Source organism: Balaenoptera physalus (assembly GCF_965194825.1).
Source record: "Balaenoptera physalus genome assembly, chromosome: 5".
Classification (NCBI taxonomy): Eukaryota; Metazoa; Chordata; class Mammalia; order Artiodactyla; family Balaenopteridae; genus Balaenoptera; species Balaenoptera physalus.
The window spans coordinates 149,934,030-149,953,611 of record NC_138884.1 but is presented as its reverse complement, the minus strand read 5'-3'; the positions used below and the strand labels follow the sequence as shown (position 1 = coordinate 149,953,611).

General features: G+C 62.6%; 2 protein-coding genes across 8 annotated transcripts; one reads left to right on the top strand and one right to left on the bottom strand.

Annotated features, from left to right (window-relative positions):
• Positions 1-224: 224 nt before the first annotated feature.
• Positions 225-5,821, bottom strand: TMEM129 (transmembrane protein 129, E3 ubiquitin ligase; the record flags this gene model as incomplete). 7 transcript variants are annotated; one of them, XM_082461622.1, is made up of 5 exons in its annotated part: positions 225-1,821; positions 1,944-2,103; positions 2,802-3,276; positions 4,086-4,137; positions 4,501-4,812. In XM_082461622.1, 3 exons carry the CDS (start codon positions 3,260-3,262, stop codon positions 1,573-1,575), a joined length of 870 nt encoding a protein of 289 aa, XP_082317748.1. In that variant the 3' UTR covers positions 225-1,572. The 7 variants fall into 7 exon arrangements, with proteins under 7 accessions (XP_082317748.1, XP_082317749.1, XP_082317746.1 ...); XM_082461623.1 differs by lacking the exons at positions 4,086-4,137; positions 4,501-4,812 and adding an exon at positions 5,693-5,821; XM_082461620.1 differs by lacking the exons at positions 1,944-2,103; positions 4,501-4,812 and adding an exon at positions 5,023-5,227.
• On the top strand, positions 5,786-17,695 carry TACC3 (transforming acidic coiled-coil containing protein 3). The gene is made up of 16 exons (XM_082461616.1): positions 5,786-5,924; positions 7,955-8,117; positions 8,279-8,421; positions 9,904-10,815; positions 11,365-11,440; positions 11,605-11,758; positions 13,729-13,781; positions 14,068-14,171; positions 14,480-14,567; positions 14,759-14,863; positions 15,486-15,562; positions 15,638-15,681; positions 16,192-16,352; positions 17,033-17,139; positions 17,236-17,356; positions 17,486-17,695. The coding sequence occupies exons 2-16, from the start codon at positions 7,956-7,958 to the stop codon at positions 17,549-17,551; spliced, it is 2,373 nt and encodes a 790-aa protein (XP_082317742.1). The 5' UTR covers positions 5,786-5,924; position 7,955; the 3' UTR covers positions 17,552-17,695.
• The last annotated feature ends 1,887 nt before the right edge of the window (positions 17,696-19,582 follow it).

The window sequence follows — 19,582 nt, the reverse complement described above, 5'->3', positions numbered from 1 at the left end:
CCCCCCCCCACAACCCCCAGGACCCTTCAACGAGGGTGCCCTGGAAATGGGCTTTCTGACCCCAGCTGGGAAATCAGAGGAAGATTCCTGCAAAGTCTGCCTCCCTTCTCTTATTCTGAGTAAAACGTGCACATTAAACCTGCCACTTCTAAGATGGCATCTCCCCAATTGTTACCAGAGCTTGAATATCAGGAAAAACAAAATATTCCAATCAAGAAAATATGTAAACTCATAGTAACATTTTATTAAATAGTGTATCACTTCACTACAATAGATTTACCTTTATAAAACTAAGTTTCTTTCGTAGAAAAGATAACCCCAGGCCTGGCTCTCCCTTGCCAAGGTTTGAAACTCCAGGCTGAGGCTGGGCATGGCTCCCGCCTGCCCCTCTGATGGCCTTCATCTGTGGGCACCCCCGAGGACCACAAAGCTGGGCTTCTCGCTCCCAAATCCCTGGCTTTGGTGCAGCCCTGGGTGAGCTGGGCCAGCTGAGTCCATCTCCCCTGCTTAGAATGACCAGGTTTAGGGGGCTTAGGGCCCCTCCAACAGTCCCATCTGTCAGAGCTGTACCCAGCGACCTGGCACTTGCCTCCCTGCTCCCCTCCTGCACCACCAGGAATTGGGAAGACGGCTGCCATTGCCTTGACTGCTGGGCACTTCCCTTCCTAAGTGGGTGGACCCTGCAGGGCTACGGCCAGCCTTGTGCTGAGTCCCAACAAGCTTGTCATCCGAATGTAGGATGTTGCTGTGGAGCATGGTCTTCAGCTCAATGCCCTCGCTACCAGGAGTCTGAAACTTGGCCCTTTCCCTGGGCTCGCAGGAGCGGCAGAAGGCACGTGGTTACAGGCCCCTCCAAGGGCTGGGCAGCCCGCACAGGCACGCGGCTAAGAGAATGGCAGCTGAAAGCAGTCAGCCCCTGACAGGAAGCCCGGGGTATCCCTGGGCAGGGAGCAGGCAGGGGCCACCCCCCCCAGGAGTGGGCCCTTGGCTGGCCACAATCACCAGGAGACCCTGGGCAGTGCTCTCACCCTCCACCCATGAGCTCTGCGCCAGGTCCTCAGAGCAGCCTCCGTGGGGGGCGTGGAGGGTGCCGATGCCACAGGGCCAGCAGCCGGCTTGGGGACAGGAGCAGGACAGACTGCAGTCTCGGGCAAATCCGAGTCTGTCGTGTAACTGACGAGCCGTTAAGGTTTATGTGCCCCATACGCTTAAGGCAAGTGGCTTAAGTTAGGGCCATCTGGGGCAGGCCACGGGGTCTCCCAGAACACAGCTCAGGGGGCCCCAGCATGCTCTGGAGCTGGACCCGACACCACGTTCTGCATGCCCAGCATCTACCCCTAATCGGAAACATGAAGAGTGGGGGAGACAGGGGCGCTGAGGACCCATCCTGCTGCCGGACACAGAACTTCAGCAGAAAACTTCTTTTTAAAACTAAAACCCCAGCCCTACTGCAGCCTCAGCCCTTCTGCACCGGTGAGTGGCCACACCGGGATGAGGCACCCATGACAGCCCAAACCAGGGCCCAGAGGCCCAACTACGCCCCAAGGCAGTGGCGGGGTCCCTCTGGCGGGCTCAGCGCACGGCACACACGTCCAGGATGCAGAAGCGCGCGCGGCAGGTGGGGCAGGGCACACGGCTGGCCAGCCAGGTGTCGGGGCGCTGCGGGTCCTGGCGGCTGGCGAACCACTTGCCCATGCAGGTGAGACACCACATGGGGCGGCAACAGCACTGCTGGCACTCGCCCTCGTCCGCCTCCTGGCAGGTCTTCACCAGCCTCACGCTGGCCCGGGTCTGCATGCAGCCGATGCACGCCTCCAGGTCCTGCAGGCGGCCCAGGCGGTCAGAGGGAGCCCTGCCAGGCCACCCTGGGGGGCCCCCACCGCAGGAGACGTGGTCCATGGGGGCCCAGCTGGGGAAGCCGCCACCCCTGCCCAGCCCCCCACCTGGCTGCTGGGGACCGAGTAGGCCGGGTTGACCTCCACCAGGGAGGCGAAGGTCTCCAGGAACAGGTCGCCCAAGCTCTGGTGGATGACCACGTTGGCCGCGCTGCGGATGGGCGCCCGGAGCTTCTCACACAGCTCACCATACTCCGTGGAGTTCAGCCTGCACGAGGTGTTTGCTGCTGGGTGGGGACCACCGGGTGCGTCTGCGGGGCAGGGCTGTGGTTCCCAGGGGGCTGGCAAGGACCCCGGGGCGGGCAGAGAGGCCAAGGCTGTGCCCCAGTGCCCAGGGCGCCCACAGCCACACAGACGGGGCGGCCCAGGCACAGCCCAGCAGCCAGCAGAGAGGGCCCTGGGGCCGGAGCCCACAGACCCAAAGCTGCCCACTGGCCCCCCGCGATGTGGGAGGGCAGGAGGGCGGGAGGACTGTAGCTGAGACACAGAGAGCCTAGCCCTCGGCAGGTTCAGGCCCAGGGCGTGTCCCAGGAAGGGCAGCGCAGGCCAGCCGCAGCCTGAACTAGACGGGAACACCTGGGCTCGGGCCCAGGCCTCAGAGCCGAGGGAGCCACCGAGCCTCCGTGCTACACGGTGGCCCCCAAACATCCCCCCTGTGCTCCCCCCGACATGCTGTGGAAGGCGGCTCGGAGCAGGGTGTGCAAAAAGGGGAAGCGGAGAGTACCTCAGGGGGGCCGGGGGGATGGGGGCGCTGAGGGAGGGGCACGCTGGAGGGGCGGCTGATGGGACCAGCTCCCACCATCATCACCTCCTGGAGCAACTCAAAGACCAGAACTTGGGCGCTGGCTGGCCACACCCACCCCGGCAACCCCAGCCTCACCCCCACCCAGCCGCAGGCCCGCCTACCGGATGTCGAAGGCCGGCACGGCAGGGTTGGCACTGGCCACGCGGATGGTGAGGAGTTGCACAGGCAGGTTCGAGTCTGGGGCGAGGTCGTGCTGCTGGGACTCCGTCACAGTCAGGTGCACGTCCCGCTGCTGGGCCACGTGCACACGGTACGTGGTCACCTTCATCACCCACGTGTCCGTCACAATCACACGGGCACCCGGCGCCCCCGTGGCAAACTTGTCGATCCGCCGGAACTCGGTGTCCACGGAGGAAGCGACGGCCCGCCAGCCTGACTGCGGGAAGGCATAGTGGGCCAGGGTGCGGGCCAATGGGTGGTGGGCCCACCGGTCTCGGGACCAGTAGTAGATCAAGGTGCAGGCGATGGTGGGCAGTGTCAATGCCAGCAGGAGGAAGACCCGCCAAGTCTCCGGGGCCTGGCTGGGGGAGTAGAGCCGCTTTTCTGAGGCTGCGAAACACATGCCCACGTAGTAGCCTAAAAGGGACAGGGCAAGCCTCAGCAGAGGTTGGGACTGCCACACTCATCCTCCTCAGGTGGTACCCACCAAGGTCCACAGTGCTGTCCCCGACCCTCCGGGGGGGCACACTTCCTTTAGTCCCCAGCCCTGGGCGTGGCCCTCTGCCCTGGTCGGCTCCCAGAGCAAGACCATGGTACCCCAAGGCAGGTGGGCCTTGCCCGCTTCTACAGCTGACTCACCTCAGTCCTTGCCCTGTCAGCAGAAAACATTTTTATCTTACTACTTTAGTTTTGTACAAATGACATATAACTACCAGAAATAAAATGAGAAAAACCTAGAAAAGCAAAAATAAATACAAGGATCTGGCGTCACCCAATGCAGAGCTGCCCACTGGCCCTCCTGGGACCAGATCTTGGCCTCTGGACCCCACCTACTCTGAGGAGGCAGATCAGACCATGGCCCGTCCCAGAACTGGGATGTCGTGTGCCAGACAGTAAGCAAAGAACGACAGGAGCATGTCACAAGGACACAAGAGCCAGCTCCAGGGCTCCTGCTGGCCAGATGGGGGCCAATTTGCATGTCGAAATTAATGAAATAGACAGTGACCTGCAGCACAGATTTGAAATTGCAAAAATAATAATAAATGTTGTTGATCAAGTTGATATGCTTTAAGTAACTCATCGTGTGGAAATAAATAACACATCTCTAAAGGTTCAAAAGTATTTCAAAACAAATTCAAAGAGAAAAACAGACTCCTTGTCTGATCACAAGGCCAGGCTCCACCCCATTTCCTCCTCAAGTGGCCCCCGTAAGTCACCCGGCTCACCTTCCAGTTTCCCTGTCCATCACGGGATGGTGGTGGCCCAGCCCCCCACAGCCTGGTGGGAAGATGCAGTTAGAGGCTCCATAAAGCTGCAGAGATCCTTAGTTCCCAGGGCGGAAACCCAACACACTACCCTCAGGAGAACCCAAACTCCTCGTGTGGGAAGCCGGCTGACAGGCATCCCTGCATCCCTGCCTCCCTGGGGGCTCAGCAGAGCTCCCAGCTCACCACGTCGGCCCTGCCTCTATGCTGGCGTGGGCTCTCCTCTGCCGCCTTCCACACAAAGCAGGCAGCCCCCATGCACAGGCCAGCCTCAGCCCAGCCCACTCTCCACGCCCTGCTGCCAGCTGGAAACCCCTTCCTGTGTCCACCGAGCTGCACACGCTGCTGGCCACCGCCACCGCCCTCCCAGACTTACTTCTGACCCCAAGTCCTCCAGCGAACCCCACCTAGTACCCCATCCAACCAGCCAGCCTCCCAGAAGCCAACTAGCACCTGGATCACCACCCAGCACAGCCCCTGACAACGTCTGAGCGTCCCCCCCACACACACGCCTTCCCTAGCCTCTGCACCTGTGACACTCCCAACTGGCGTCACCCACTCTGCCTGCCTTTCCCGCACCCACCGCCCAAAGACTGGGGCGGGTCACCCCTGTTTGCATCAGTTAACTCATGCCCCTCTCCTGGGAGCTGCCCCCCCATGTGACAGCTCACCACCCGCCCCAGTGAGCAAAGCACCCCTTCCCCCAGGGTTGAGTCCGCCTTTCCGCCAGGTACCTGCAAGAGGCAGCTGCCGCCAGCACCGTTCTCCCCACTCCTGGGAGCACACGGGCGCTTGGCCCACAGCCTCGGCTCTACCGCACGGGCGCCCTCCGCCGTCCCTTCCCCCTCTGGGGTCCCGGAGCTCGGTCTCGAGCGCCGCCCACGTCCGCCGAGCTCACCTAGCGGCAGCAGGGAGTGGCACAGCAGCGTGGCGGCCGTGCGGCGCAGGTGGTAGGGCACGAAGGCGGCGTCCTCGCTGCCCAGCCAGCCCGACAGCAGGTTCTGCACCGTGAGCCCGGCCGAGTGGAACTCAGTGGGGGTGAACACGAAGCACACGGCGAACACCACGTAGGCCAGCGTGAAGGTGACCTCGGGGCTGTCCATCGCGCAACCGTCGCCTCCGGGAAGCCGTCCCGGCGAGGCCCGCTGCCCCAGCGAGCAGAACAGGCCGCGGCGCCCGGGTCCGGAAGGCGCGGGGCACTTTGGGAAATGGAGTCCCCACCCTCAGGCCACTCGCGGGGCGCTCTGGGAGATGGCGTCCTGCGGGGCACTCTGGGAAATGAAGTTCCCGGTCCCCTCGCTCGGACAGAAATTGTGAGCTGCCGCGACAGTCCTCGCGAGGGTTTGGATGCGCCTCAGGACCCGCCTTGGTGACGGTGCTGCACTTAGCCCCACTGCACAGCTGGGGAAACTGAGACTGGGGCGAGCGGCTCTCAGGCCCTGACCTTTCCGCGCAGCCCAGGCGCGTCCGCAGCAGAGCCCGAGATTTCCGGGCGACAGCGGGCCCCGCAGTCACTTCCCGCCCGCAAACGGCCTTTCCCCTACGTCCGCCTGGCGAGCCGCGGTTACCGAGAATTCCGGTGTCCGCCGCGCCCAGCGTGCCATCACCCCGGAAGCGGAACCTCCTCGTGGGCGTGACCTGTGACTCGACCTCCCATTGGTTGGCGGTGCCCTACGTCCCGCCCCAGCCACGCGCTGATTGGCCGCTCGCGCCAACCGTCGGTATTTGAATCGGCGGCGGGCAGAAGGGCTCCCGGACCCCGCGCCTCCCGCTCCCTTGGTTCCGCGCGGCGGCCGACAGGTAAGGCGGCGGTGGGGTCCGGGCTCGGGGCTCCGGTCCCGCCTCTGGCCTAGCCTCGGGTCTCTGCCTGCCGTGCTGGCGGCCACCCTGGACGTGAGCCTAGGCCCCCTCCGGCTCGTCCCGCGGCTCCGCCCTGCCCGCCGTCTGGGCCCCTCCTCGGGGTACCCTCTCGCCTGCCCTCATCCCGCCCGCCCGGGCGCAAACGGAAGCGGAGCCGATGGGTTCCCGCCCCTGCCTCCCGAGACGCCTGGTGGCTCCTACGTCGCCCTCCAGGAGGCCCCTCCGGCCCGCTGCGCCGGCCTCTTCTCTCCCTATCCCGGTGACCTCGTCCAGCCGCAAACCACCCGTGGCTGTGACTTGCAGAGACACGTCTCCGCCTCTGAATACCCGCGAGCTTGCAGCTCTGCGCCCAAGCCTGGCCTCCTAATTCCGGCCCCTCCTCTGGGCGCAGCCCCACCTGAGAGCCTTCACCGACTCCTGCAGCACCTGACTCCTGACGCACCTGATGTGGAAACCTGGGCTCCACGCTCCCCGCCCGCCACCAGTCCTCCTCCCCGCCTGGCCCGGCTCCCTCTGCTCAGGAGCCCCCTCCGTGGCCCCATCATTATAGAAGCCAAACCCCTAAAGGCTGCTCTCATTGTTCTCCCACCTTCCCCAGGCGAAGGGGGTCTTCCGGCAAGATGTCTCCCTTCTGTGTCCTCCAGCCATCCAGCCCCCTTCCCCGTTTTACCCCGTTGCTCAGGCCAAACCTAATAGTGACCCTTGGCTTAGGCTTATCTTTCCCGCCTCCGCACGGCAGGTGCGGGCTGCTGCCGAGCCAGGGCAGACCACTCCACCCTGGCCGGGTGCCAGAGCTCTGACCGCCCGCTTCCCTCTGAGCCCTCCGTGTCCTCCAGACGCAGCGCCCTACCCCCGCGCCCTTCAAGGTGGCTTGTCACCCTGACCTCCCACGCTGAGCTCACCTCTTTCCAGGCCACCCTTTCTCTCCCTGCCCCAGCCACCTGGCCTCTTGCAGCCACAGTCCCCAGGGCCCCCACCGCCAGCAAGGACCTGTAGTGCCCCCGGGCAGGTCAATGCCCAGTGCTCTGGTGTCTCCGAAGTTGGGAACACCACGGTGTTGACCATTATGAGGGCTTCGGAAGGAGGAATGGGATTGTTCTAGAACCTCCTGGGCCCCACTGGAGGCCCCTGCTGCAAAAGCGCCTCGACTCCCCCCAAGTGACTCTGCACTTGCTGCTTGTTACTTCCTCTAGCTCCTGCTCTGAGCCTCGGCCCTCCTGACGCCCTAGTCCAGTCCCTGTTTCCCAGCTCCATGGGTGGAGAGCAAGCTGCTGTACCCTTCTGCTTTTCTTTTGTTTTTAATTCTCTTTTTTCTTCCTCCTCCTCTCTCTTTCTTTATTCTTTTGAAATAGCATCTTATTGCATTACTTACTCATTTTTCATTTACTTACTTTGGCTGTGCCGGGTCTTAGTTGCAGCATGCGGGCTCCTTAGTTGCAGCATGCAAACTCTTAGTTGCAGCGTGCATGCAGAATCTAGTTCCCTGACCAGGTATCGAACCCAGGCCCCCTGCATTGGGAGCGCAGAGTCTTACCCCCTGGACCACCAGGGAAGTCCCCCCTCCTGCTTTTCTGTTGTCCACTAACTTGGCAGCTGCTGCACCTCTGATGCCGAGGCCTGTGGGGAGGCCCAGGCTTCCTCTGCCCCTTGCAGTTTTGCCACAGGTCAGCCCTTATCTGTCTCCCAACTTTTACCCACAAAGTTCGAGTTATTTCGAGCACTTGGGTCTTCTTTCTTGCCCTGTGGGCTAAAAGCCCCTCTAGCTCTTGCTCCTGGGAGGTGGCAGCTCCCCCAGAGCAGGGTGGGGACTGCCTGGCAGAGGACGCACTGCCTGAGGTGTGACCCACTTGTGCAGGAAGGCGGACGTCCCCCTTGCAGCACTGTGGCGTCAGCTGTCACCTTCACATATGTGCGTCCTGACAACGTGGTGTCACTGCCCTACTCCTGACACAAAACTGTCTGCTTTTCAGAATGAGTCTGCACATTTTCAGTGACGAAAATGTCACTGGTGACAAAAGTACAGAAAACTGCGACTTCCTGTTTTCACCACCAGAACTTACCGGAAGATCATCTGTTCTCCGTCTGTCACAGAAAGAAAATGTACCACCTAAGAGCACAGCCAAAGCTATGAAGGTAAGCACGTCTTGCCTCTGCGTACTATCTACCGTGCGTCACACATGAGGTCACCTGCTTTCCCGGTGACTTACTGAGCTGGCAGGGCAGGGCACGGTGCTGCCAGCGTGGTGCTTGAAGACTTGAATTATTGAACAGGTGCCCTCCTCTCTCCCCGACAGGTTACTTTTCAGACACCTCTGCGGGATCCACAGACACACAGGATTTTAAGTCCCAGCACGGGCAGCAAGCTTGAAGCTTGTTTTGCTCTGGGCGACACCATTGGATTAGAAAACTGTCATCAAGTCTGGACCCAGAAAGAGAAGTAAGTGTTGGCACTGTTTGATGTACTGCAATTTGTAACCTCTCTGATGGACTTGGCAGGAAAATTCTGTTTCATCTGTCACATCCGGTTGGGCTCCTCCTGGTCTCTGCTCTGAGTTTGTGTAGTGTGCGGCCCAGAGCACCTCCGAAGTCGTTTGTCGTTGGAAAAGTGAATAATAAAACAGGAAGTTTAAACTTCACATTCTGTTCCTCTGTTGTGCTCTTGCCAACAGATTGGCCTTGGTTTTTGTTTCTCTAACTTGATGAAATGTCCTGGCCGAATCTCCAAGGAGGGACGCTCTGTGGTTTTGCTTCTTTTTTAGCATTGCACTGGGGTCTCCTGCTTGCGGGTCCGTCTCCTGTCCTCAGCGGCAAGCCCTGCAGAAAGCTTACAGATAGCTCTTACCGCTAAAGGCAGAGGAACCCGTCTGTTGTGTAATCTGACCAGAACACGTGTGGCCTGACGAATCAGATTTGAAACACTTGACTTTAACCAGCAGAAGCTTCTTTGCAGCCTCGCCTGGCATTAGGTGGTTGGCTTGCGTGAGGTGGTCGACAGTGTGAATGCCAAGGCTTTTCCTGCCTCTGTCTGGAGACGAGGACCCTGGCGGTGGCTCTTCACCCCCAGATGAGGCTGAATTAACCCGGCTGGCGCCCCGAGGGACCCTCTGCATCCAGAATGGGAAGGGGCCTCGCTGGCACATTTTGTTCTCACTTTTGCTGACTTAAACTGTTTAAAACTTGCTTTTTCTTTTAAACGGATTTCAGGTGTGCAGAGAAAGGTATAAAAGCAAAAGGTCACTAACATACCTTTCACCTCGCTCCAGTGAAATGTCCTTGGGCCGAGTATCCCCCCATGGCTGGAAACTCCTCAGACCGGAATCTCCCCCTCTCCCCAGGTTTCCTTGCTGCTTTTCAACTTCAATTTTTTAGTTTTCATTTTGAGATTCAGCTGAATGAGATTAGAGTGACTCAAATACTGTTCTTTTGTAACAATCCCCAGGAGGGAAGGCAAACCCAGCCGTTCAGACGCTGCCTCCTGGCCCCCGGGTCTGAGCTGCTCCAGCCACAGGGCAGGGGCGTGGAGGGGCCAGGAGGACCCGGGAGCTGGGCCCTGCTCCTTGTGAAGGCAGCGTCCTTGACCTGGCCTTTCTCTCTCCAGCGGGAAGCCTGACCCTGGTGTGCCCTGCCTGTCCCTGCCCGTGTAGCTGGTGGTCCCCAACCAAAAGGGGAAAATAGGCCAGCATGGAGGACCTCAACCTTGGCTGTTGTCAGTCGGGTTTCTCCTCTCTCTCAGCCACCTGTGTCTCTAGGTGGCCCGCCCGCACTGACTTGTGGGAACGTACTTGTGAAGGTTAATCTTGAGGAGAGGGTTGACCAAATGCTCTTTTTTTTCCTGTATTTAGCTAATGTTTTCACGTGGACTAAAATCTAACTAAAAACCTAACTGGTTCCTTAGTGTTAACTAAGTCTTTCTAAAAAGCCAACAGTTCACCAAGGAAACAGACACTAGAACGACCAATGGAATTCTCCAGAAACCAGCAGTGGCCGATGCCAACCCCCCTTCAGAGGACATGAGACCAGCCTCTGACGACAGGCGTTGCAGCGGGCCCTCCTTGGCTCCCCTGGCCTGCCTGGATCCTGCAAGCTCTTCCCAGATGCCCGAAAGTGTTGAAAACCCAGAGGCATCTCCAGGACAAACGTCGGGCAGCCCTGAGCACACCCAGGAAGAACATGTCCATCCTCATTCCTTAGAGGAAAGTGCTACCTCTACCTCCACAATTCTAGAAGACCCTCCCGGGATGGCGTCCCAGGACAGAACAGAGGACCTGCTGAGAACCACAGGGGAAAACTCGAGCGGGGTCCCTGCTCCCTCTGCCGGGGCCGCTTCAGCTCCTAGTACCCACCCCGGAGAAGCCCGCGGAGCAGAGCCCCTCGTGGACCCGCCTGGCGAGGCCCCAGCGGGCTCCAAGGTCACTGCCAGCCGCGAGGACACCGCCCCAGCTGGCCCCGTGGAGGCTGGAGGCGCCACGTTCCCCAGTCCTCAGAGGGAGGAGGCCGAAGGCCAGACGGCCGACTCTTTGAGGAGTGAGCCCATAAGGCTGGAATTTGACTTCTCTGACGCCACCAGCAAAAGGCCGCCCCCGCTGAGGAAACAAGGGAAGACCCCGGCTCTCAGACCTCCCTCGAGGAGACCAGCGGCGAGGCAGGAAAAGGAGGAAAAGGCCCTCATGGAGGCGGGCGAGGGTCCCGATCCCCCTCCCCGGGGGCCCAACAGCCTGGACCGGGGCAAGCTGGACGACCCAGACTGTAACCCCGCCGGAGGTGACGGAGAGGCGCGGCCCCCAGGGCACCCCAGGAGCGGGCCGGCCACAGAGGCCTCGTCTCCAAGCCGGTGAGCACGGGGTGGCAGTGGTGGGCGCGAGACCAGAGATGCCACCTGCGACCCTGAGCCGGGGCCCCGGGGCAGCTGCCACAGCTCTTGGGCAATAGCGGGGAGGGGGCGCCCGCGCTGAGATGCGTTCCCTGCGACGCATCCGGAAGGTCTAGCAAGATACCTAGCCGAGAGCCCCAGGATTCCCGCAGCGCAGCTCCGGGGAGCCCCGTCTCCCGGCGTGAGCCCCGCCTCAGGCCTGTCCCCACTCCGCGGGGACGCCGCTCAGCGGCCGAGGGTGCGCCCAGCCGCCCGGCACCGGCTTCTGTGGCAGTTTCCCAGTAAAGAGGATAAATGGATCCTTGCAGTTTGCTTTTTCTTGAGTTGAAATGACCTCAGAGTGCCTTGTCCGCTTCTGAGGAGCGATTCTGTTGTAGGTGAGGTCGGGGGGATGGCTTTGCGGGGCCACCCGGCTGGGCCTTGAGCCTGGCTCCTGGGGGAGGGCTGGTGGCAGCTCGGTGCCGGACGGGGAGGCGTGGGGCGCGGGCCCTGCTGACCCCGTCTCTTTAGGCAGGTGCTCTTGGCCTCGGCGGATGACACACCGGGGGCGCAGACCTCGGCAGGGACCGCAGAAGCGGCGGGCGAGGTACGGGTGTGGGCGGGCGTCCTCATGCTGTTGCCACGTCTGCGGATCGTCACGGGGCAGAGGCAGGCCGGTGGGGCTGGGGGGTGGGACACGCTGCTTCCCCCGCTCCCCCCACGCCCCCTCGTCTTGACGCGCCCCCGCGGTGACCCCGACCTCCTTTCCAGGAGGGGACCGCAGACACTTCGGGGGCATCGGCTCCCACCAGCAGCCCAGGCAGCAAGCCGCCGACCGTGCCCACTGACCCCACACCCCCGACCCCCCGGGGGCCGGAGCCTGGCCTGGACCTGAGCAGGGAGCACTTCCGGGACCCCGCCGAGGGTACGTTGTTCACCGTCCTCGAGGCCAGGGTGCTAGAACCGTGTTCCGTGGCGCCCGCGGGCGGTCATCCTGCGGGCAACCCCGTCCCCTGACTTTAGTGAGTCACACAGAAACTTCTGGTTTATCAAACGATGGGCGTTTTCAGGAGAACAGGACTAATATCTGTGATACTAAAAAAAAAAAAAAATTTTAGGCCAACTTAGAAAAACAGGCAGCAGACCTGACTGACTCAGGCGGTACAGATACAGACACAGGAGGCAGCGGGACCTCGCTGAATCGAAGTGCTGTTTGAAACGAGACCCCGTAGAGATAAAAGGAGAAGCCCTGCCCGTCCACGCACCCGGGATGAGGGGGTGGAAGAGCCGCGGGTCTGAGCTGCCTTCAGTGAGGACTTCCAACTGAGGCGCTTTTCAGGACAGGAGGCAGCTCGCCAGGATCTCAGTTCTGGTGACTTAAAACCCCCAGGCCTAGAGAAGGCAGGAGAGGAGTGTAGGGTTTCTGTGTGGCAGGGCCATTGTGCGGTCCTCCCCGTGCGGGCGGGACCAGGCACCGTGGATCAGCTCCACTGGGGCAGCCTGCCCCCCCCCCCCCCCCGCCAGGGACCCTGGAGACACGTGACTCGGGGTTTGTGTCCTGTGACGTTTCCAAGTCCCTCGTGTCACATTGTGTGAGGACTTCCTTTTATGGCTGAGTAACATTCCCCGTGTGGATAGACCGCACCTTGTTTCTTCTTTTACCAGTTGATTGCTACTCTTTGGCTCGTATGAACGAGGCTGCTGGGAACACTCACGTACACGTTTTGTGTGAGCGTACGTTTCCCATCTCTCTGGGGCAGACGTACCCTGAGGGGGACGTGGTAACACTGTGTAACTGTTTGAGGAGCCGTCCAGCTGTTCCCCATGGGGTCCGCACCCTCTACTCTGCCCCCGCATCGTTTGAGGGTCCAGGTCTGCACCCCACTGTCCCGGTGGGTGTGCAGTGCGGTCTCGGCGTGTTTTGGTCTGTTTCCCTGCTGACTGACGTTGACCTTTCATGTCTCTTCTTTGGAGAAGCATCTGCTGAGTTCCTTTGCCTGTTTTTTAATTGGGTTTTGTTTTTTTTTTTTGAGTTGTAAAGATTTCTTGTATAATCTAGGTAAGAATTCTTCTTTGGGTACGTGATTCACAAAAATTCTCTCTTTGCTTTCTTTCTTTGGCTCGTCGGGTCTTAGTTGCAGTTCTCGGGGTCTTCGTTAGGGCACCCGGGCTCTGTAGTTGTGGTGTGAGGGCTTAGTTTCTCCGCGGCACGTGGGATCCTAGTTCCCCAACCAGGGATCGAACCCACGTCCCCTGCATTTGAAGGCAGATTCTTAACCACTGGACCACCAGGGAAGTCCCTCTCTTCACTTCTCGATGGTATCCTTGGAAGCACAATGTTAACTTTCCAGCCCCATCTGTTCTATTGCTGCTTGTGCTTTCCGTGTCAATTCTAAGAAATCACTGCCAAATCCAGTGTCATGGAGATTTGCCCTCATGTTTCCTTCTAAGAATTTTATGGTTTTAGCTCATACATTTAGGTCTGTGATCCATTTTGAGTTAATTTTTGTCTATGGTGTGAGTTACCCTTAGGTTTTTTAAGCAAAGGTCATATTATCAGAAATTCAAGGACTCTTTTAGGGTGGTTCTACACAGTGGTTCTCAACCCGGGCGATTTGGACCCCAGGGGATGCCTTTGGTTGTCACGCCCCCGGGGGTGCTGTCAACGCCCTGCGGGACACGGCCCGGCCCCACGGAACCATCCAGCCCCAAGCGTCCTGAGCCTGAGGGCAGCAACCCCGCGTGTAGCAAAGGGCCGTCAGTCAAGGGCGGACGGGGAGGGGTGCCGCTCCGTGTGCACAGCCTGAGTGCTGGCGGCGGGTGCCGAGCTGGCCTTGGTTTCCCCCGGGCACCCGGCCCGTGGGGTGCGGCTGGCAGCTGGCGTCTCCCTTTCAGTTCTAGGCACGGGGGCCGAGGTGGATTACCTGGAGCAGTTCGGGGCGTCCTCGGTGAGTTCCCGGGCGCTTTCGCGGCGGCCTTTCCTCAAGTGCGAGTCTCAAAAGGGGCTCTTTCTAGAGCAGCCCCGGGCCGCGATTCCTCAACCACGAGCGGTGTCCGCGTCTGACCGGACGTGCTGGGCGGCCCGGCTGCTTCTGCCGCTCTTCCTCGTGGGGTCCTGTCCCGGGCCACCGCCCGCAGGCCACTCGGGTCAGGGCGGCTCCCGGGCGGGGTGCGGGGCGCAGCGTGGAGGCTGTCGTGTCGGGGGCACCGGTGACCCTGCTTCCTCCCCTGCAGTTTAAGGAGTCGGCCCTGAGGAAGCAGTCCTTGTACCTTAAGTTTGACCCGCTCCTGCAAGACAGCCCCCGGGGGCCGGCGCCTGTGGCCCCGGAGCCCAGCAGGTGCGCTGGGGCGGGCGGGAATCTGACCCACGCAGGCCGTGTGACGGTGGGAGCGCCCAGCCGCGGGGGGGGGGGGGGGGGGGGCAGAGACGGTGGCCGGGCCCCAGCTGCCCTGGCTGCACTCGTAAGCAAGTCTGTAAGCGGCTCTGTGCTCTTCTGTGCCCGTGCGGCCCCTCCGACAGCAGAGGTGGGCAGCCTGATGGGCCGCATGGCCCACGTGTCCCGAACATTGACCCCGTGGCCCTGGGGGAGAGTCTGGGCCGACCCCTACGCACGCAGACAGCACGCGTGTTCTCTTCCGGTCTCAGTGCACGGGGCACAGACGCGCATTCCTCGGGAAGCCCCCTGGAGGCCCAGCTGCTGGACCTGGACTTCGCAGGAGCCCCGGGCGTTCCCGTAAGTGGTTCGTCCCCTCTGTGGTGTAGAAACACCTAAGGGCCCGGCTTTCACGTGCTGTGGATCTGAAGGCTTAAGGGGTCCGTTGGCCCGAGGGGCCGCCCCTGGCTGCGCCGTGCCATCTGGAGCCGACGGGGCAGAGAGGAGTGCCAGGGGAGCTTGCGGCCCAGCCGGTCTCTGTCGCCCTGCAGATGCTCGGCCCAGCTCCATGTGACCTCGGACCCAGGGCTCCGCTGCTGCCCGTGGGCCCCATTGTGGACGTGCTGCAGTACAGCCAGAAGGACCTGGACACTGCGGTGAGGGCGGGGGGTGCGGTGGGGAGGGGAGGGGAGGGGAGGTGCCCGGCGAGCGGCCCCCACCTGCTGGCTGCAGCCCTGGGGGTGGCGCCTGCAGGCTGCTCTGAGGAACCTCGGGGAGCTGGGGGTGGCAGCTCTGTGCGCTGGCCTTGCTCACGCCGTGCAGGCAGGATCGCAGGCGTCCGCTCAGCGACCCCCGAGCCAGGCACCCAGGCAGCTGAATGTCCTGCGTTTCCACCCAGTGTCTCTCGCAGAACCTGTTCGCAAGCGAGGGTCTGGGCATCCGCTCTGAGCTGCCCAGGGGGTAGCAGCCCCCAAGTCCCCTTGCTGCCTTGGTGATGCCCTGGGTGGCGTCTGGCTGGTCCCCTCTCAGGCAGGCCTGTGCGCCGGGCCGTGCTGGGCCCAGCAGCTCCCGGCACCCGCCCGCCGTCTTCGGGCGGTGTCCTCTCTGCCGCGGGGCCCTCCCCCGCACGCTGCTCTCCCGCCCCGCCTGTGTCGGGAGGCGTCCCACCGGCGCACCCACCGCACACCGACCCCCCAGCACTGCGACGTCTGCTGAGTGGGGCGGGAGACCCCAGCACGGGAGGACACCGGCGCCAACTCGGGTGTGTGGTCTGCACAGGTTGGGGCGATGCAGAAGGAGAACGAGGCGCTTAGGGGCAGTTGCACGGCGCTGCAGGAGAAGATCCTGGAGATGGGGTGAGTCTGCCTGCTGGCTGCCCAGGGCCCTGCGACGCACTCTCGGGGCTCATGGCACCTGCTCTCCTCCCACAGGAAAATCATGGACGGGTTTGAGGGGACCGTGTACCAGGCGATGGGTGAGTGCCAGGTGCCCGCGGGCCCCTGGGCTGGGGCAGCTGGCAGTCAGGGAGGCTGGGGGGCGCCGGGCCCCGGGTGCTTATCAGCCCTCAGGTTGGCCGGGCCCCGAGTTGGCATCCGGGGCCGTGGCAGCAAACAGACTGGGTCCCTCCAGTGGGCGCTGCACCCGCAGTCTGCCCCCTGCCCCGGGGGCCGCGCGTCCAGCTGCAGTCTCCGTGGGTGCTGGGCACCGGGTGTGTCCAGGCTGGGGCTGGAGGCCCCGAACGTGGGGTAGGTGTGGCCTGGGCTCTGCAGTCAGGCCCTGGGTTCGTTGTCCGCTGCCTCGGCTTCCGGGTGGAGCTGGTGTTGAGGAAACAGCTGTTTTCTGGGCACTTGGGACCCCCAGGTCCTGCCCTAGAAGGTCCCGAGAGGGGGGCTGGTCAGCGCCCCAGGGGGACCTCCTGACGCTGGTCGTCTGTGGCGCCACCTGCTGGCCACCCGCTAATCCCGAGCGCTGGTCTTCCTTTAAGAGGAGGCTCAGAAACAGAAGGAACTTGCCAAAGCCGAGATCCAGAAGGTTCTGAGGGAGAAAGACCAGCTGACTGCGGACCTGCACTCCATGGAGAAGTCGTTCTCCGACCTCTTCAAGCGGTTTGAGAAACAGAAGGAAGTGATCGAAGGCTACCGCACGGTGGGTGCCTGGCCGGCGAGAGGCCCCAGGGACAGCGGGGTCGGCATTGGTGCCAGTGGGGCAGCGTGGCAAGCAGTGACGGGGAGAGGCTGGGGGCCCTGCAGGGAGAGGGGGTGAGCTGAGCCTTGGTGCTGAGTCTGGGAAGAAAGGAGAGGCCCCCCCCGGGGGTGTGGGCCCCAGGCTCCAGCCCTCCTTCTACCCGCACTCTCAGCTCGCGGCTTTGTCGCCTACTGCCGGACGTGAGTGCCCGGGAGTCTGTCCCTGTGTGGCCTGCACAGAGACCGCTGCGTCTAGATGTTCCCTGCCGCTGCTGTCTCCCTCCTGGGGCAGAGGAGACCCGGCCCCCAAAGCACAGGGCTGGGGGGCAGGAGGGCAGGGGCTGGTCCGTGGACCTGGGGCCCGGCCTGCTTTCCCCCGAGGCGCCTGGATATAGGCACGGGGACTGAGCAGGAGGGCTCTGTGTGTCAGGCAGGGTCCCCCCGGGGGCGGCGGGTCAGGCCCCGCGTCCGGAGGCCTTCTGAACCGTGGGATGAGGAGGCCTGGGGCTGTGGGAGTGCTGGCCGTCTCCGGAAGGAAACGGGAAGAGCTCTTCCCCTGCAGCCTGGTCCACCGCGGCTCCACGAGTGACCCAGCGAGCCTGGGCCCTCAGCTCAGGGCTCAGCGTCCGCTCTTCCTTCCAGAACGAAGAGTCGCTGAAGAAGTGTGTTGAGGATTCCATAGGGAGGCTCGAGAAGGAGGGCCAGAGGTACCAGGCGCTGAAGGCCCACGCGGAGGAGAAGCTCCAGCTGTGAGTGCCGGGGCTTGGCGGTGGGCGGGTGCAGGAGGCCCCCTCGGGAGGGGTATGGTCCCCCGCGGGCTCAGCCCAGCCCCTCTGCTGCCCCAGGGCGAACGAGGAGATCACCCAGGTCCGGAGCAAGGCCCAGGCGGAGGCCCTGGCGCTGCAGGCGGTCCTGAGGAAGGAGCAGATGCGCGTCCACTCGCTGGAGAAGGTCGTCGAGCAGAAGGTGGGCACAGGGGCCCCACGGGTCCAGGCGGAGTGCGGGAAGAGCAGCCCTCCTGGTTCTAGAAGCTCTGGGCCTGCTCCCAGCTCCGAGCGCTGGGCGAAATCTAGGGATTTGATTTTCCTCCTTCAGACTAAAGAAAACGATGAACTGACCAGAATCTGTGATGACCTCATTTCCAAGATGGAGAGAATCTGATGTGGCAGCCCCGACCTGTGCCGTCTTCCCCCTGTCTGTCTGTGTGTGTGTCTGTCTGTCTGGGTTTTTCTTCTCTGTTAACCTCAACTCGTTTTTAAACTAGGTTGCTTTAGGAAGAATAAATAAAGTTTCCCTTAAGTCTAAGCAATAGAGCTCTCCTAGTCTTCATTAAAGGGACAGTTTCCGGCTGAACCGACCACAGCTGCTGTCCGCTCCGTGCCTTTGGCCCTTCCCTGCCCCGCACCTTACAGCTACCCGATGGGTAGGTGGGTGGCTGGGCGGGTGGCTGGGCGGGTGGGCAGCCCCTCCTGGGGGTCGGCCGAGTGGGCTCCGGCCCCACCCCATCTGCCTGGGTGGCTCTGTGGTCAGGGGCGGCTGTGTCTCTGCCTCGGCCGCAGATCAGAATCCAGACGGACTCAAGTCTTCGAGTAAGAAAGCAAACCAAGGCAGCCACGGCGGCAGCTGGCTTTGTGTCACCTGGCAAGGCCGCAGCCCCTGGTAGTCGAACACTCACCGAGGTGTTGCAGGGTGTCTGTAGCCGTGCCGAGTTCACGCCTGCCGTGGTAGCACCGAGCTGTCCTCGGCGGTGGGGAGGCCTCCTCCAGCCCACGAGGGAGGAGGGGTCGGTCTCGGGACCAGCAGCTCCCGCCTGAGTTTCCAGCCTGCCGGCCCGCCCCCCAGTAGGACCCCACAGTCTCCTGAGAGAGACCCGAGAAGACGGAGGGGATGAAATATTCGAGGGCAGGTGGGTCTCCTCTGGCTGTCTCTCTGGAGAGCCCTCCCTGGACAGACATTCGAAGCTCCTGACAAAAGCTCTGCCTCCAGAGGCTCAGAGGTAAGAAATAACGTCTCAAAGTGGGGGGTCTGAGGCTACACCCCCGGCCCCAGTGGGCTGCGTCTCAGACCCTCAGGGCCTGCTCCAGAGGAGGGGCCCGTAGTACATGCTCACTGGACCCTCGGACACCGGCCGGAGCACTGTCCTTGTCTCGGTCCCTTGCTCACTGAAGGCGGGGGGGAACGCTTGGAGGGTGGAGGTGAGGCCCTGGCACGGGCGCAGTGGGCACCAGACAGCCCCCGGGAGCCCCTCTGAACTGGGCAGGTCCCAGCCTGCAGGGCATCAGGGGACCCTGGACACAGGCGGGCAGAGAGCTGGCCAGACACTGGTCTCTGAAGCTCTGAGCCCTGGAGCCGTTCCTCAGTCTCATGTCCACCCTGTTCCTGGGCGGTGCTGGAGCAGGCACAGGACACCAGCCCTGAGGGGAGCCTCCGACACAAGGGCGCTTCCTCCTCAGGGAGCCCCCGCACCAACCACCGCCTCCACCCCACCCCAGTACCAGGGCCCGGCTGAGGCCCGCCCCCCGCATCCGGGCCCCCTGCATCCGCCCCCCGGCATGGCCCCCCCGCATCCGGGCCCCCCGCATCCCGCCCCCTGGCCCCTGGCATCCGGACCCCCGCATCCGCCCCCCACATCGGCCCCCCGCGTCGGCCCCCGCGCATCCCGCCCACCGCATCCGCCCCCCAGCATCCCACCGCCAGTGAGGGACGGACCCACGGTGGGCCGCAGCGACATGCTGGCTACCACCAGGGGTCGCTGCCGGCCATGGGCTGCAGCACAGGGACAGGAACCTGATGACAGTCCCACTGAGGAGCCCCCCCTCCGTGGGCCCCCACAGGCACACAGCGCATCTGTCCTCAGTACGTTCAGAGTGACAAAAGGCCAGGCAGGAGCCCAGGCTCCAGGCTCCCCATGGTCCCCTGTGCTCCAGCCCCACCATCTCCCCTGTCCCTGTGGCACCTCCTGCCTGGCCTCCTGGGACCCCTCTGGGTCCCCCAACTGCCCCCATTCTCAGTACAACTGCCAGAGGGTCATTTTCTAACCAGAGTCACACGCGGTCCTCCTGTGCTCAAGAACCTGCCGTGGCTCCCGGCTCCCAGCGTCAGGGCCAAGCCCCTGGGTGGGCCAGCAGGACCTTGCCCCAGGGCCGTCACCCCTCTGCCTAAAAGCCACTACTTAGAGGAGCATCCCTGACA

Coding starts and splice junctions, on each gene's coding strand:
- TACC3 (XM_082461616.1), top strand. CDS start 7,956: ATGAGTCTGCACATTTTCAGTGACGAAAATGTCACTGGTGACAAAAGT. Junction 14,864..15,485: donor AGAAGGACCTGGACACTGCG/GTGAGGGCGGGG, acceptor TGGTCTGCACAG/GTTGGGGCGATGCAGAAGGA. Junction 15,563..15,637: donor GAGAAGATCCTGGAGATGGG/GTGAGTCTGCCT, acceptor CTCCTCCCACAG/GAAAATCATGGACGGGTTTG.